Source organism: Quercus lobata, chromosome 3 (genome assembly GCF_001633185.2).
Source record: "Quercus lobata isolate SW786 chromosome 3, ValleyOak3.0 Primary Assembly, whole genome shotgun sequence".
Lineage (NCBI taxonomy): Eukaryota > Viridiplantae > Streptophyta > Magnoliopsida > Fagales > Fagaceae > Quercus > Quercus lobata.
Window position 1 is genome coordinate 11,216,620 of NC_044906.1, and position 14,809 is coordinate 11,231,428.

At 34.2% G+C, this 14,809-nt stretch overlaps 2 protein-coding genes across 3 annotated transcripts; one reads left to right on the plus strand and one right to left on the minus strand.

Annotated features, from left to right (window-relative positions):
- The first annotated feature begins 2,810 nt into the window (after positions 1 to 2,810).
- LOC115979154 (transcription factor MYB61-like) lies at positions 2,811 to 5,005 on the plus strand. The gene is made up of 3 exons (XM_031101121.1): positions 2,811 to 3,245; positions 3,356 to 3,485; positions 3,606 to 5,005. The coding sequence occupies exons 1-3, from the start codon at positions 3,113 to 3,115 to the stop codon at positions 4,663 to 4,665; spliced, it is 1,323 nt and encodes a 440-aa protein (XP_030956981.1). The 5' UTR covers positions 2,811 to 3,112; the 3' UTR covers positions 4,666 to 5,005.
- Positions 5,006 to 9,137: 4,132 nt separating this feature from the next.
- On the minus strand, positions 9,138 to 14,589 carry LOC115982954 (pectin acetylesterase 12-like). Of its 2 annotated transcripts, none has more exons than XM_031105719.1 (12): positions 14,018 to 14,589; positions 13,105 to 13,187; positions 12,323 to 12,452; positions 12,156 to 12,229; positions 11,678 to 11,764; positions 11,471 to 11,595; positions 11,294 to 11,354; positions 10,890 to 10,943; positions 10,697 to 10,774; positions 10,448 to 10,553; positions 10,186 to 10,331; positions 9,138 to 9,596 (listed from the first exon to the last, which is right to left on the minus strand). In XM_031105719.1, exons 1-12 carry the CDS (start codon positions 14,241 to 14,243, stop codon positions 9,483 to 9,485), a joined length of 1,284 nt encoding a protein of 427 aa, XP_030961579.1. In that variant the 5' UTR covers positions 14,244 to 14,589; the 3' UTR covers positions 9,138 to 9,482. The 2 variants fall into 2 exon arrangements, with proteins under 2 accessions (XP_030961579.1, XP_030961580.1); XM_031105720.1 differs by lacking the exon at positions 14,018 to 14,589 and adding an exon at positions 13,508 to 13,526.
- Between the last annotated feature and the right edge of the window lie 220 nt (positions 14,590 to 14,809).

Genomic DNA, 14,809 nt, shown 5'->3' on the forward strand with positions numbered 1-14,809 from the left:
ATGTTGCACCACCGCATGTCATTCTTTTTTCTATCAATTTTTTTATTATATTTTTTAAGTAAAAATTGTTAATTGTTAAAATACCTATTTATTAAGTGGGTATATTTATTTTAAAAACAGTTAATTATAATATATTATTTTTAATAAATTCAAAAAATAAATTCATAAATTGTATTATATTATAAGATAATTATATATTCTCGCTTATCATAGACCCGGTCCATGATTAGTGTGTCTTGAAGATAGAGTAATTTTGGTCATCGCTAAACCCCCTTGACAGGATTCTCTACCTGTACAGACCAAAGTAAAGGAAAAAAATGTGTCTTTCGTTGGAGTTTGGACCAAGTTAACTTTAAACTATTCATATATTCACACTTCCTAATCATTTGATGACAGAGATTCATTCCCTATAACCAAGACATCAAATACAGATTAATAAAAAATACAAATAAATTAATATTATCAAAAACAACATCCTATCCGGTGCATATTAGTATTTTTTTTTTTTTCATTAAAATGAATTGTTGAAACACCCACTTCTCCATTGATTGAAAGTAAATATTGATGCCAACATATTATATTAGTAACAGATGAAGAAACAAAGAACACAGGAATAAACATTCAACAATTAATGGTTGACTTCACAGAACAGCTCATATATATGGTACTATATATAAAGATAAGGTTACGAGTACATGATGAGGTATGGAGATTACAAGCATCTTCTCTTGAGTTCTTTTTTTAAAGTTTCAATACTCCAATAGGATGGCTGAATTAGGATATTGCTAAGGTCAAGGACGAAGCTTCATAATAATGTCAGAACAAGGAGACAGGTTATCATCAAAAGCCAGGATTTTTTTTTTTAATTATTGTTATTATTATAATAATGATAATTAGTATTATTATGGAGGTGAAGGTTCTTTCTAGAGTTTAATTGTGTTCAAGGAAATAAATAAATATTGAGGAAATCATTACTAGTTTGGATATTTGTATGCCATGCACCACTTATACCTAGCATAAGAAAAAAGAGATGGTAATTTTACTTATTTAAAGGAAAAAAGAAGATAAATAAATGATAAATTTGTAAATACAATACTTTGATATAACTTTACCTAGAAGATATTCGATAAAAAAGAATTCGCTAGTTTATTTTTTAAGTTCAAGTTTATCAACTTTTTCTTGAGTCAGACACATTACATACCCTAATTGTCACCTTTGGCTTTTTCTATGTTGACAATCAATAGGAAATAAAATATATCCAAAGGATCACTTAATTTATTTCAGAAGTGTAACCCTGGCCTTCCATGTTGAGTCGGTGACTATAGTATCTGGTTCTAATGATACAAGAGGGAATTGAAAAGCAAGTCAGGCAATAAAAAACTGATTTTTATAATAATTAAAAAAACTCTAAACAAGCTTTTGCTGATGACCCGTTTGGTGGTGCAATAATGTGATTATGTAGCAATAGTGACAATAGGATTCATTTGGATGGAAGAATTTGATCTGAAGAAAAGGATTTGGATTTTCATTTTTAGTTTAATTAATTTGAATAAAATATGAAAAAGAAATTCATCCTACAAATGTGTTCAATGAATTCAGACTTTCATAAGAGCCATCAATGGCATCGTGCAATTAATATTGTCATGTTGAGTATACCACTAAACTTGTGATAATTCATCCTAGTTTGTCTCCATTCAACTTTCAGAATGCATACTTAAAATGAAGAAAGGACAACTACATTATGGTGAATGGCCTATATACGTAGATATAAGAGGAGCATGCCAGTTTACCATTTTAATTTATTTTGGCTTTAGCATTTCACACAATTATCTATACCACTTTCATGAAGTCAAAAAATCAATATAAAAAAATAGACATTAAAAAAGAAAGAATGGGAAATATTTCAAATTGGAAAACATGAATGATTTGGAGCGCTGGTGGTATTTGAGTTTAAATAAAAAGGAACAACCTTTTATTTATATGTGGATAGCTCATATATAGCACCCAGTTATGAAACTTTTCAAAGTGATCATGCTTTGGGGAAATTGCTGAAAAAGCTGAAGTAAAAGAAGGTCAATATAACCGAAGAAGCAACCTGACACAAAAGCTAGTCAAGAAAGGAGTATTCAGAGAGTACTAGTATACTACTACTAATGGAGTGTTCAGAAAATTCCACTCTCTGTCACATTTAAATAAATTAAATAAAAAAAATATAGTTGCCCTTAACTTATCATCAATTTTATGCAGTATACTATATTTGCAAATTGATCTAGTCACAAGGTTATTACTTGTGTACAAGAAATTTTTCCTTTGTCAAAATCTTGTGGCTACTTTTACTTTAGGATTCTCTGGATAGACTAGCTAGGATGAAAAAGGGTATATTGCTTAAAACTTTAAACAGACTACAAATTTATTGTTTCCCGTTATAAAAATCCTCATTGTTTTAGCAAACTTCTTTTGTCTGGACTTGGTTAAGTTCACTTCCAATACATATATAAAACTATTTCAAGTCCCTTTTTTTATTAAAATGAATAAATAAAATAAAATCTTTTCCAATCAAAAATAATAATAAATATCTGTCAAGAAAATGCCCCACCAGTGCTGCCAAAGTCTTAAATTCTCAAACGTTGATGAGACATACGCAAGTCAAATTATTGGAGCTAAGCTAACTTCTTCTTCTCCTCCATGCTCCTCTCAATCCACTGGATGTGTCCAGTGGCATCTGGACCGTCCATACATGATGGACCCCACTTTGTAATACTAGGCAGTAAATGGAGAGGATTCTAACTCAGGAAAGCTTTTATTTATAGACTTTATAATAAAATTCAAAACTAAAATCTCCAATCACCCTCTTGATTCTTGAATATGAGTATGACTTCTCTCTATGAGGCTCTTCCTATTAATTTGATTCCCTACCAGCCTGCCATTTCATTTTCTTAATCTCTCTCTCTCTCTCTTTCTTCTCATAATCCAGCTTCCCATTTCCTAGAATTCATATTCTAAGCCTCCTCTCCTGTTGCTGACAATTCAGAAAGGACTGTCACTGCACAAAACTTTGCTCCACTTTTATAAAAGTTTTTTTCCAGCACTGAAGATATTGATTGGACTCCACATGGGGAGACAATCTTGCTGTTACAAGCAGAAACTAAGGAAAGGCCTGTGGTCTCCTGAGGAAGATGAGAAACTTCTGAATTATATTACCAAGCATGGACATGGGTGTTGGAGTTCTGTCCCTAAACTTGCAGGTACTGTTTATCTTTGTTACATACTTTATATGGTTGTCAATGTGGTGCACACCAAAGAATCTTAAGGACTAAAAAAACTCATTCTACTTTTGTGTGGCATATATTGTCAGGCTTGCAAAGGTGTGGCAAGAGCTGCAGGCTAAGGTGGATTAACTACCTGAGGCCTGATTTAAAGCGAGGAGCATTCTCTCAGCAGGAAGAGAATCTGATCATTGAACTCCATGCAGTTCTTGGCAACAGGTGGTTTTTTCTTTCCCTTACTGTTCAGTTCAGATACTACTGTTACTCTTCTTCTTTATTCACACTGTTAACATTTTGAATTATCACTCATGTTGTCATAAATGTATTATAAATCACCAGGTGGTCTCAGATTGCAGCTCAGTTACCAGGAAGAACTGATAATGAGATTAAAAACTTATGGAATTCTTGCCTTAAGAAGAAGCTTAGGCAAAGAGGCATTGACCCCAACACTCACAAACCACTTTCTGAGCTTGAGAATGAAAAAGACATTCTACCAACAACCAACAAAAGCAATGAGAAAACCTCTATAGGATCCAATGAACAAAATCTCGTCGAGGCAAAAAATCCAAAGCCACCTCCAATGGCTGCAGAAAGATACACACTTGATGCTTCTTCAAGCTCAAAGTTTGAAAACAGCAGTGGCAGCAACAATAGTTTGACAACCACTCCAGCTACACAGGAATTCTTCCTAGATAGGTTTGGTGGTAGTGGTACTTCCCATGAAACCTCAAGCACCAGTTGCAGGCCTTCTGATTTGGTGGGGTATTTCTCTTTTCAGCACTTGAATTATGGGCCTGATATAAGGCTTTCTGTACACCCCAATACTTCTCTATGCTTCAATCCTAATTCCAGGTCTTCTGAAATGATTTCTGACTATAATTCTAGTATGACTTCCTCAATGCTCCATTCCATGTCAAGCTCAATTGTAAAACCTTCTGTAAGCCTTCCCTCAGACAACAATCCTTCCTTAGGCTCTGGTGATGTCAATGGAATACACAACTGGGAAAGTAGTACTTTCAGTAACAACTGCAGCAACAGCAATGGAAGCAGTAGTAGTATGGAATTGCAAAGCAGCAGTAACTTCTTTGAGAATCATGCTTTCTCTTGGGGACTGACAGATCATGTAAAATCTGATAAAGACCATGCTCATCCCTTAGAAGGTGATACTGAAGACATCAAATGGTCTGAATATCTCCATACGCCATTTCTGATGGGAACCGCACTACAGAATCAAATCTCTCAACCTATGTGCAGTGAGATTAAACCAGAAACCGGCTTCATGACAGACGGGTCAAGTACTAGTTGGCATCATAACCAGCATCAACAGGCCTTGCCAGCTTCAGATATATATACCAAGGATCTCCAGAGACTTGCTGTAGCTTTTGGACAAACCCTTTAGCATGTACTTAATATGCGAGTTGTGACACCCTCTTAATATAAGAGAGGAGAGGGGTCACAAAGTTCAGTTTGAGATGGAGCTTGGAGAAGGACGGTTTTCTGGTTACTGGTGTGTGCTATAGACATTTTCTTTTGAGTTGTAAATGTGTCTGATACAAATCTTTCTAGCCTTTTGTTTTACAAAAATATTTGTGATTTATTTGAGCTTATGTTATATGCTTTTTCCATTAAACACAGTAGAGATACTGAATAAGGCTTGTTGTTGGCTCTTCTGTTTATATCCTTAATTTGGATTCACATGATGTAAGTTCATTTATCAACAATAAAAAGCTCTTTATATATTTTGTACCCACAAAAAAAAAAAAAAAAAAAAAAAAACTCATGAAGGTTGTGCGCTCTCCTTCTTAAATCGAAGTCCAATGTGATTGTGACTCTCTACTACATATCCATATCTTTTCATTCCTGGATTTATTTTCACTTTAATATAATCAATCTCTTTCTGTCATGATCCTTTTCACATTGAAAAATAAACAAAAAAAATTCCGTATGTTCTTTTCTAATGCAAAATTCAATGGACCATTTTTCATAAATGGGTGTCTATCACTGTCTCCCTACAGATAGAGATGGTTTTCACTCTTTGACAGTCTTTAAGTCACTTATACCCCTTCAAGACTCAATGGCTTAAGACAAGAAATAATAGTTTTCCTTTGGTTTAGTGTTTACCTCAACCAAAAATAAGTACTATAGAATGATGTTGCCAATATATTTCATATTGCCAAGCATATATAGGTGGAAAATCCAACTAAATGAATAAGAGACGCAAAAGCCCCACAGAAAACTTTAGCAATCAACCAGCTAGTCATGAACAATTTTGGAAATGACCTTCAAGCTAATAAAGACCATAAATTCCTTGTCTACGAGGCTTTTTTGCAGTACCTTAAATTATCTTAAGGACAAGGTGAAGCAAAAAATAAAAAATCCATTTCAGACTTTTCAGTGTAAGGAAATGAGGATATTTAAGTGTACAGTATATTGCAAGGTGACAAGTTTCTGTACCACTAATCCATTTTGTGCCATTTATTTTAAGAGGATACCAATGCACGGTTACTGTGATGTGGGCCTAAAATTTTAACAATGCTATTAGGAACAACAGAATGGGGTCCTTTCAAAGGGCATCTATTGATGCAGAAACTTCAAGAGAGAAAGGAGAGTTTGATATCTCAGTAGAACATGATAGAAATCACTGATAATGATTTTTAAGGACTAAGTAGGGAACTAGGGGTCCCTTTAAGGTGAATTTACCTTGAAGAAGCTTCTTTCTTTTAAAGAAAAATAGGTAAATCTTGCTAAAGGGGACAAAATGTATAGTAGCAAGTCCCATGAGATGATATTGGTAAAAATAATATTCATAAAGTTAATATTATCAAACTCATGGACAAGGCAATTTAGGGGTGATCATACAAAGGAAAACATTATTTGCACATCACAAATATACATTTTTCGTGCACACTCCTTTCATTTGTGCTCATGATTTTGAATTGAAGTCAACATATGTGATAATTATATGTGATTATTAGTATTACTGATGCAGATATTAGGTGTGTACTAAAAGTTTGGAAAAAATATGTGCAAATATTACAATCCTAATAAAAGTGCAATTGGCCATGTTAATTTATCGAGAAACTCTAGGAACACAACAAAATGTTATAACATTTTCACAACATTTTTATTTTCATTTGTGGTGTGTCCCGAACTAATATTTTATTTAGTTTTACCTTGACTTATGGGAACTGACATCTTAATATTGTGACAATTTTTTGTGTCCGTAAAATCACTTTAAATCATCTCCCGGTTATTCTTTCTTGTTCCTTGGCATCAAAGAAGGTTGACTCAAAAAAGTGTTTCACCATGAATAAAACAAAAAAAAACAAAAAAACTACTGAATAAAAATATTATATCTGCCATAAAGAAATAATTAAGACATGAAATGACATTAATTTATGGAGTAAGAAAGTACAAGGACCGCCAATTGAAGGTCACCCTTCATTTATCTCTCAGGTACACAAAAGGCACCGGTGTCTTTGTTCATCCATGCGCAAGCATTAAAGTAATCTCCCTCAACCTCAATAGAATATGTCAATGTCTCTTCCTTTCTTTGCAAGCAATGATACATTTTTTAAGTACATATATATACACACACATGAATGAATACATATATACACATTTATATATATATATTTATTTATTTATTTATCAAGCACATGTGAACCAAATTATTGGGTACATCTGTAGGGGTCCTACAATCATCTGCATAGGAAAAGAACAAAAAGCTTTGTGCTGCAGCAAAGCCTATTTGAGATGGCAGCATTGTGGTTGGCAAGTTTTGAACCTTAATTGTATATAAACACTTTGGAATCTTAGCTTTTCTTTGAGTATAATATGGCGGCACAGATCAAATTATTTTAAAACTTGATTAGGAATATGAATGTGACAATGATTGTACTAATGATGACAGCAGCGATGATGATACATACATTATGAGAATATTATGTTCTGGATGAAAGATACACATGCATGATGTAGAAATCAAGGTGAATAAGACTACACAATACACACACACCAATTTCAAAGTGCTTATTGAAGGCTTTGTTAGAGAGGGAGTGGCCGGAGAAAGGTGGGGTGGAGTACTTTATGTATACCAAAAGAAGCAAAATTCTTCCACATAGGTGATATGTAGCAATCAATAAAGTATAGAAAGTAGATGGGAATTAGTCTCTCCCAAAAAAACAAAAACAAAAAAATTGGGGGTATAATTACCTACCCATTATCCCTTGTAGGCCTTGCAAAAGAGGAAGATTTATAGGCTAGGTATGAACCTTTAAGATATATATAGGAAAAAAAAAAACCATACTCATCAGTAGCATTTACAAGTAAAAACTTTATAATTTGCTACTCCCCTATGGTATTAGTCATGACAACCAAGAGTAGGAAATATAAAGAGTGATATAGAACATTTTAACAACCTCAATACTTCTTTTTGGAGTGAGCCTGGGAATTACACTTGGGTCTCATCCTTGCCTTGCATTACTATGATAATTGTTAGTACATGGTAACCTGAACTTAGGTTGTGTTAATGGTAATTAAGCTTTTTTAATTCGAATTGTTGGCTGTCAAAGCAAAATTCATTGTTTGGCTACTTTATATATTTCAGAGACACCAAAGCCATATTAACACATTTATGCATACAAAAACGAGGCTATTTGATTGCAAATAGCCGGTTTCAGGCTACTAAGGTCAACATTAGGTTTAGACTCCTGCTACTATGAGCTCTATACAAATCTATTAGAAAATTTAAAATATGATTACTTGGTTTATAGCTTTCTTGTTGTTTTCCCATGATACAACATATCTGGCTGTCTTCCTTTTGACTTGAATCATATTTCAAAAATAACAAACCTGCTTAGTGCTTAATATTCACCTCACATTAATGGTGATTGATGCAGAATAAACATCAAAACAACTTGACACCAGAAAGCAACACTTTAATTTCCAAATTATTCATCAGACAGATGATTATAGGGTTAATGAAAAGGAATCCTACAATCCTACCCAATAATTAGAGATGAGTCTCAACTCTTTTAACAATCATTGTTACAACTTTCAAATCTCCTAAATGTGAATTGAGACAAATTGTTTCCAGGACACCCAATAACCATGAGTCTTAACTCTTGCAATAATCATTGTTACAACCATCAAATCTCCTAAATGTGAGTCGAGACAATTTTTTTCCAGCATGTAAGACAGATTATGACATTAAAATAATCTGGAAATCATGAAAGGTAACATGACAGGATCATCATCAATACAAAATTAAAGAAATGAACTCTTTGTCCAGTTGCAAACATATTTTAATAACAACATAGAACCAGATGAGACTTCTACTATTAGGAAAGAGCTAACAATCCAGAAAAATTACATATGGGAATAAGCTTTTGGTGCAAAACTCAATGCATGGGTCTCCTGAGAACCACTCAAATTCCTAGGGAGGTAAGAACATAAAAGCCAAACTTGTCAATAGATGGCTAGTATAATTTAACTTCTTTGCAGGATTGGGGATAGCGTCTGAATTATTTGGGGATGCTAACCTTTTGTCCCAATATTTGTGCAGATTGAAACTGAATTAAATTACACCAGTGACCAGCCAATCATTGCTCAGTAACAAAGCTAAGGCTATTAGGTAATGAGATTGAGCGTTGCCAATTATTGGCAAGACCATGAACTTATATAAGTGGAGATCATAAGCAAAGCCACAACTTATAAGTTATAAGCACACCACGAACCTTTGTGTCACAGCAAAGAAACTCCACGTTCAAGCCCACCATTACACAAGATATTGAGAAACATCATAACCATCCATCATTCTCTCTCTCTCTCTCAACCAAACAAAGCCTATAAGAGTTTAGTTTGTTCTGCTTCAGAGAAAATGACTTACAATAGAAATGTAATATTTCTGGTGAACAACTCAGTTAAGGACATGGATGGGTAGTAGCAGTAGCATAAGTATTAAGTATATGCAACTTGTCTTATTGGTTAATTGTAAAAAATGAATTATCACAATTACAACATAGTTGAAGACATAAACACATGAAATTGCTATAAAATCAATGCAAAAGGCGCTGGATACATTTGCACTTTTCAGCAACCTTCATCTTTTATTGTCATCTTCAAATTCAACTGACTTGCTTAGTTGTTTCAATATCTAATGGAACTAAATATATTACTCAGTAAGGTATCATGTGAATAAACCAATCGGTAGAACTAGGCCTGTCTGAAAACCAGATGGTGGCAACTCTTGTCACAAGGATAAGGACAGTCGATGGCTTTAACGCTTGTTCGGTCGAAATACCAGTCTCCAACAGCTTGTGCAATGGCCTAAATACCAGCAATTATATAATTTTAGGCACTTTGAACCTCTTATCTTTACTAAACAAATGAAATAGAACAGAGGAATATGATTCAAAATGCAAGTAATAAGAACGAACGGAGGGTAAGGTTGTGGGTTTAAAATCTATGGGTATTTCTGAAACTTACAAATAATAATAATAATAATAACTTCAACATCTTCTTCGGTTAAAATCTGTTAATAAGCAATATAAGATTATAGGAAAACTGGTCTTAAGGCTACTAGCTTAAGGCATGTCCTCCAGTTTTTGTCAAGGCGAGTTTTTTTGGATAAACATCAAGACATCTGGGGAATCTTAATGAGGTCAATGTCATATGGAGCATTGTGATTCATCCAAGATAGGACTTTGGCTATGCTGATGGAAAGATCGATGGAAATTTTGAAGTCAAATGTATTATAGAGCAAGCAATGTGGGCCACTTCATATAACCAAGAAACACACAAATGTACAAGTGCACAAATACATACGTATACAAATTTAACTGTGAGGACATATGTTTCTGGTGGTTTATGGCTATGATGTGCCAAAGCCAAACATAATCAATTAGGTCAGGCATACCTTGTTTCCGATAACAGGAGAATTATTAGCAAACCAAGTGTCCTGCCTCTCTGTTTGGCAGTGAGCAAAACATGAATTTATAAACAGCCCATTTTGTTTAGACAATGAGAAGCGATTTAGTGCTTTCAGCATTTCATTCCTGAACCCTGTTCCATCAAACAAATAAATGCCTTTTAATAAGTAGATTAATTTTAGTTATCATGTATTGAAGCCAACATGAATCCAAAAGCTCAAGCTAGCAAGTTCTTAATTTTGAAATCACCTTGCAAAAATTGGATCTGGGCTGGGGAACATTTTGAATGATTTAATCGACAATCATGCCAATAGCCTGAGGGATCTGCTGAAGATGGAGCTAGGCTGGATTGGATCTGATTTCATGTGGAAAATTTATCACTTAATTCATCTACTTTGTCACTCAAGGCATTCCATTGTTACTCATAATGCAAGATAATTTATATATTATGTGTTGTAAGATGGATCAAAAGAGAAATCTATTAAAAAGAAGAATTACCTGCCATGAATCATAGGCTGTATTGAGAATAAAAAGTGGGGTTTTAATGTTGTCAACTAAGTTCTGAGGGAAGAAGCACTGATAAGAAAAAAAAAAGGACAAAAGAGTGAAGTCAGTTTAATAGTAAATGACAGACCACACAATTTTGTGTTTCTACAGATTCATTCAAAATAAGTCAAGGAAAAGAGGTTACCGAAGTTGGATCTAGGTGGTCAGTACAAACACGTGGCAGAGTATTTTTCAGTCCCTGTAATAATTATACAAATTCAGTATGTGTTTCTATCATGTCAAATGATCCAAGCTTGTACAACAAAGATTAATGGAGTCGAAACACAAAAAATTCAATTAGCAAGCATGGGCACAATGACTCTTGGTCAAGTTGTACATCCGATCCTCATTTCCTAAGCCACTGACACTAATGACATTAAAGCACTAACTTGGCATATATGTCATGAATTTGAGTCTGTGCACAAGGTCATGTTAATGCGTTTATTAATATCTCCCCAATAATTATGATTGACATCAATCATTCACTACGCCAGACTTCATATAATGAAACCAGAAATAGGAAATAGAAAAAAAGCAAAGCAATAGTACCTGCGAGCCTACCACACCACCAAAATAATTCCTGAGGGTGCGCCCACCAGATACATCAACCCTGCAATTCCAGGTAGGATTATCAATGGAAATTGTAAGCATTAATAACTAAGCTAAGGAAAAAATCTGCATATTAATATTGCTGGAACTAAAAGAGCATCAAGAGATAGTATTTACGCATCAAGAAACATTCCAGCATCACTTAGGCACTTCACTTTAGTATTGCCAGAAAATAAACCTCGAAACTCATCACAGTGTAAAATAGATGCTAGTCCCCCAGCAGAGCAGCCAGAAAGAAGAGCCTGCAGTACAATTAATAATGTGTGAAATAAGATAATAAATGAAAAGGAGATGAAAAGAGAGCCAAATAATGATGGCATAAACCTGTTTAGCAGAGCGCATTCCCTTTGACATAAATTCTTCCATTGCAGCCAACCATATACGTTGTCCCCTATATTGCAGCTGTGCAGCCTAAGAAACAGAATCCTATATGTTAACATATAGTGAACTCAAACAAAAAATAAGAATTACGAATCAACCCTGCATTTTTAGATACACATTTGCATTTTCCAATCTAGTCATTTAGACATACAATAAACTTAGCCACTTCAATGGATGGATAAAGAAAAGAACGAAAACCATTCTCTCTCACTCTCTCTTTCATTTGCAGCTATCACTGACATAGGATGAAGACACCACATAAATCATGGGGAAAATGTTAATAAGATTTTTGGAGCTTGTTCATAAAAATTGAGCAACAAGATCTACAGCATTTTTCTCAGAGCATGCAATATGCCTTCTAGGCAGCTATTTGGGATGGGCTGGTAGTTTTAAGGTTACAACTTTCATCTCTAATACAAACCTTATTTTCACTATCCCCGCTAAAAGAGGCACCATCACAGTAACGGAGTTTTATTCTATTCCAGTTGTAAAAATCTGCAAGCCCATATAAACAACACAATGGTCAAGAAAGCTCAAGCAAGAAAAAGGCAGAAATAACGCAAGATATTTTCAAGTTTGGGAGGAAACCAGGATTATATCCAGCTTTATCGCTCAGTATTCCCGTAAATGCTATTTCCTTTTCCATGTATGCTGTGGATCCATGCCGGCTTGTTTTCCGGTAAACACAACTTCTAAGGTTGTTACACCATCCACCTCCCTGCCACAAGAACAAGATATTTGAATAATTTAAGTCCTCAATAAAGAATACCATTAGAGTATTTGAAGGTGAGACCGTATGCAGCCAGCATTAACCAGAAAGTGGCATAATCTAATAATAATGGTGATAATGATAATAACTACACGATTAACAAGACAGAATTTTAGAGTATCATAGAGCTGTCCCTGAAAAGCCTTGAACCATATTGGAGATATACCGAGGACCAAAAAGAGCTGAAATATTTAGAACTTTACATTTGATATTCATTATCATAGAAATATTACTCAATAGAGAAGTAACCACCATGTGCTTTGAAGACGAGAATATCGTATTTTTCCAAAATCACCTGATAGCCAAGAGTATTCTATTGACACAAATATCAACAAGAAACAGTGAAACACAGATAAGAATTGTTACAACACCAGTTTGATATTGTAGTTACATTGGCCAAATTCTTACATTAGCCAGACATTTTAGTTTTCTTTTTTTTTTCCTTTTTGATGAACGAGATATTTTAATTTATTATGTCAGTGAAAGATTCAACAGGAGAAACATATACAAACACATGTATTTATGAATTATGCACAGAATATGACACAACAACTATAAATTAAGTATTCAATTATGACATTTCAAATCTAATCTCACAAACCTCCAATTGAATGAGCCAACTATTTGCTCCTGACCCATACCCACGATGCCAATTATAGCCGGGTAATGTTCCATCCATGCAGACTGTAATAGTGAAAACACATTGTGGCAAATTAGGCCAAACCCAGACAAATACATGACTAGAATTTTTTTATCAGAAAACACTCTTTTACAAGATGAATTTAGAAGATAAGAATGACAATTACAACACGGATAGCCTTGCTTGTAATAGAAAACTATCTAACAATAAATAATTGTGTGTGAGAGAAAAAGAGAGACAGAGACAAGGAGATGTGGGAGAAACACGAACAATGATTAGAAACAGAAAGAGTAAAGCAAAGACAGAGAGATTGAACAATTTCACCAAATAGTATAATAGAACAGCATAAATTGACTTAATATACCCAAACAAGCAACAATAGTAATAGCATTAAAGATATTCAAAACAAAGCCAGGCAACGGAACAGATGTCTCTCTCAGTGAAGTGAAGAAATATCATTGGTAAAACTGATTTGACAAAAACTAAGAGAATAACAACAAAGACTGAAGGCAAAGTAATCAATATGCCTGGCTGCAGAATCAAAAAGTACACATTGAATACAAAAAAGAAAAGAAAAAAAGAAAGGGAGTGGAGGAGGCTCTTCTGAATCATTACAATAATGAATTAATAATAACAAGTAAGAAAAATACAAGCTTTAATAAGGATTGCCAATAAGTACAGAACACAGAAACAAAATTCAGTCTCAGGTACACAAGGACATTACAACATAAACCTTTTGTCTGTTTATCTGCATTAATCCCTCACATCTATTTCAAGCATACTACCAAACTATTAATGTGAACCAGGGACCAAAAAACAGCAGGAAAGGAAATCAAGGAAAGAAAAAAAAGAATATATAATAAAAAGAATGTACCTGCTCCTTTGGCATCAGCACCTTGAATAAGGGTAAGCCCCACCATCAAAACATCAGTAGCTCTTGCAGCTTTGGAGGCTCCAAAAGCCTCCATATGTTCTGAGTCCAAGAAAGACGCTGCTGTTTCATTAAAATTAAGAATCTCCTCAAACCCATCAACCCAGTTCCCAAAAACAAGTCCTGTTAAAATCCCAATCAACAAAACTGATACCTTCACCATGGCCATATATATAGTCTTCTCTCTATGTATACAACACCCAAAATATTGTATATATAGAGAAAGAAAAATTACACGATGTATACACCAGAGGGTATTCAGAGAAAAATAAGCCTAGCCACTCTAGGCTTTACAGAGTTTGGTAGTATCTAATGGCCCAGAAGCAGCATTTGTAAACTTGCTATATATGGCTATATGAGCTAACATTTATAACCGTATATCTACCTGTTTCTAAGCAAAATATGGAACACCACTTTAAGAGAGAGAGACAGAGAGTGAGACAGTGTGGTGGTGTTGTTTTTTTTTTTTTTTGCAGTGAAGAGTGTTTGCCGGGCTTTTTAAGGTTTTTACGACACTAGAGGCACGTTTGGAATCTAATTTATGTCCCAAAGATTTAAAGAAGAGAAAAGCTACAGCCACAGTGTTGGACCATTACTCTTATTATATGTCACAAACCATTTTAGACCGTTCGATTAGAATGAAAAAATGATATTACAAAAAAGTGGGCTCCATGATTATTATAGTATAAAAAGCGGTCAAGCTCCTCTTATTTTTCTCTTTGAAATTAAAGACTT

Coding starts and splice junctions, on each gene's coding strand:
- LOC115979154 (XM_031101121.1), top strand. CDS start 3,113: ATGGGGAGACAATCTTGCTGTTACAAGCAGAAACTAAGGAAAGGCCTG. Junction 3,246..3,355: donor TTCTGTCCCTAAACTTGCAG/GTACTGTTTATC, acceptor ATATATTGTCAG/GCTTGCAAAGGTGTGGCAAG. Junction 3,486..3,605: donor CATGCAGTTCTTGGCAACAG/GTGGTTTTTTCT, acceptor ATAAATCACCAG/GTGGTCTCAGATTGCAGCTC.
- LOC115982954 (XM_031105719.1), bottom strand. CDS start 14,243: ATGGCCATGGTGAAGGTATCAGTTTTGTTGATTGGGATTTTAACAGGA. Junction 11,765..12,155: donor GCGGGGATAGTGAAAATAAG/GTTTGTATTAGA, acceptor TCTGTTTCTTAG/GCTGCACAGCTGCAATATAG. Junction 10,775..10,889: donor ACCACCTAGATCCAACTTCG/GTAACCTCTTTT, acceptor TTTTCTTATCAG/TGCTTCTTCCCTCAGAACTT.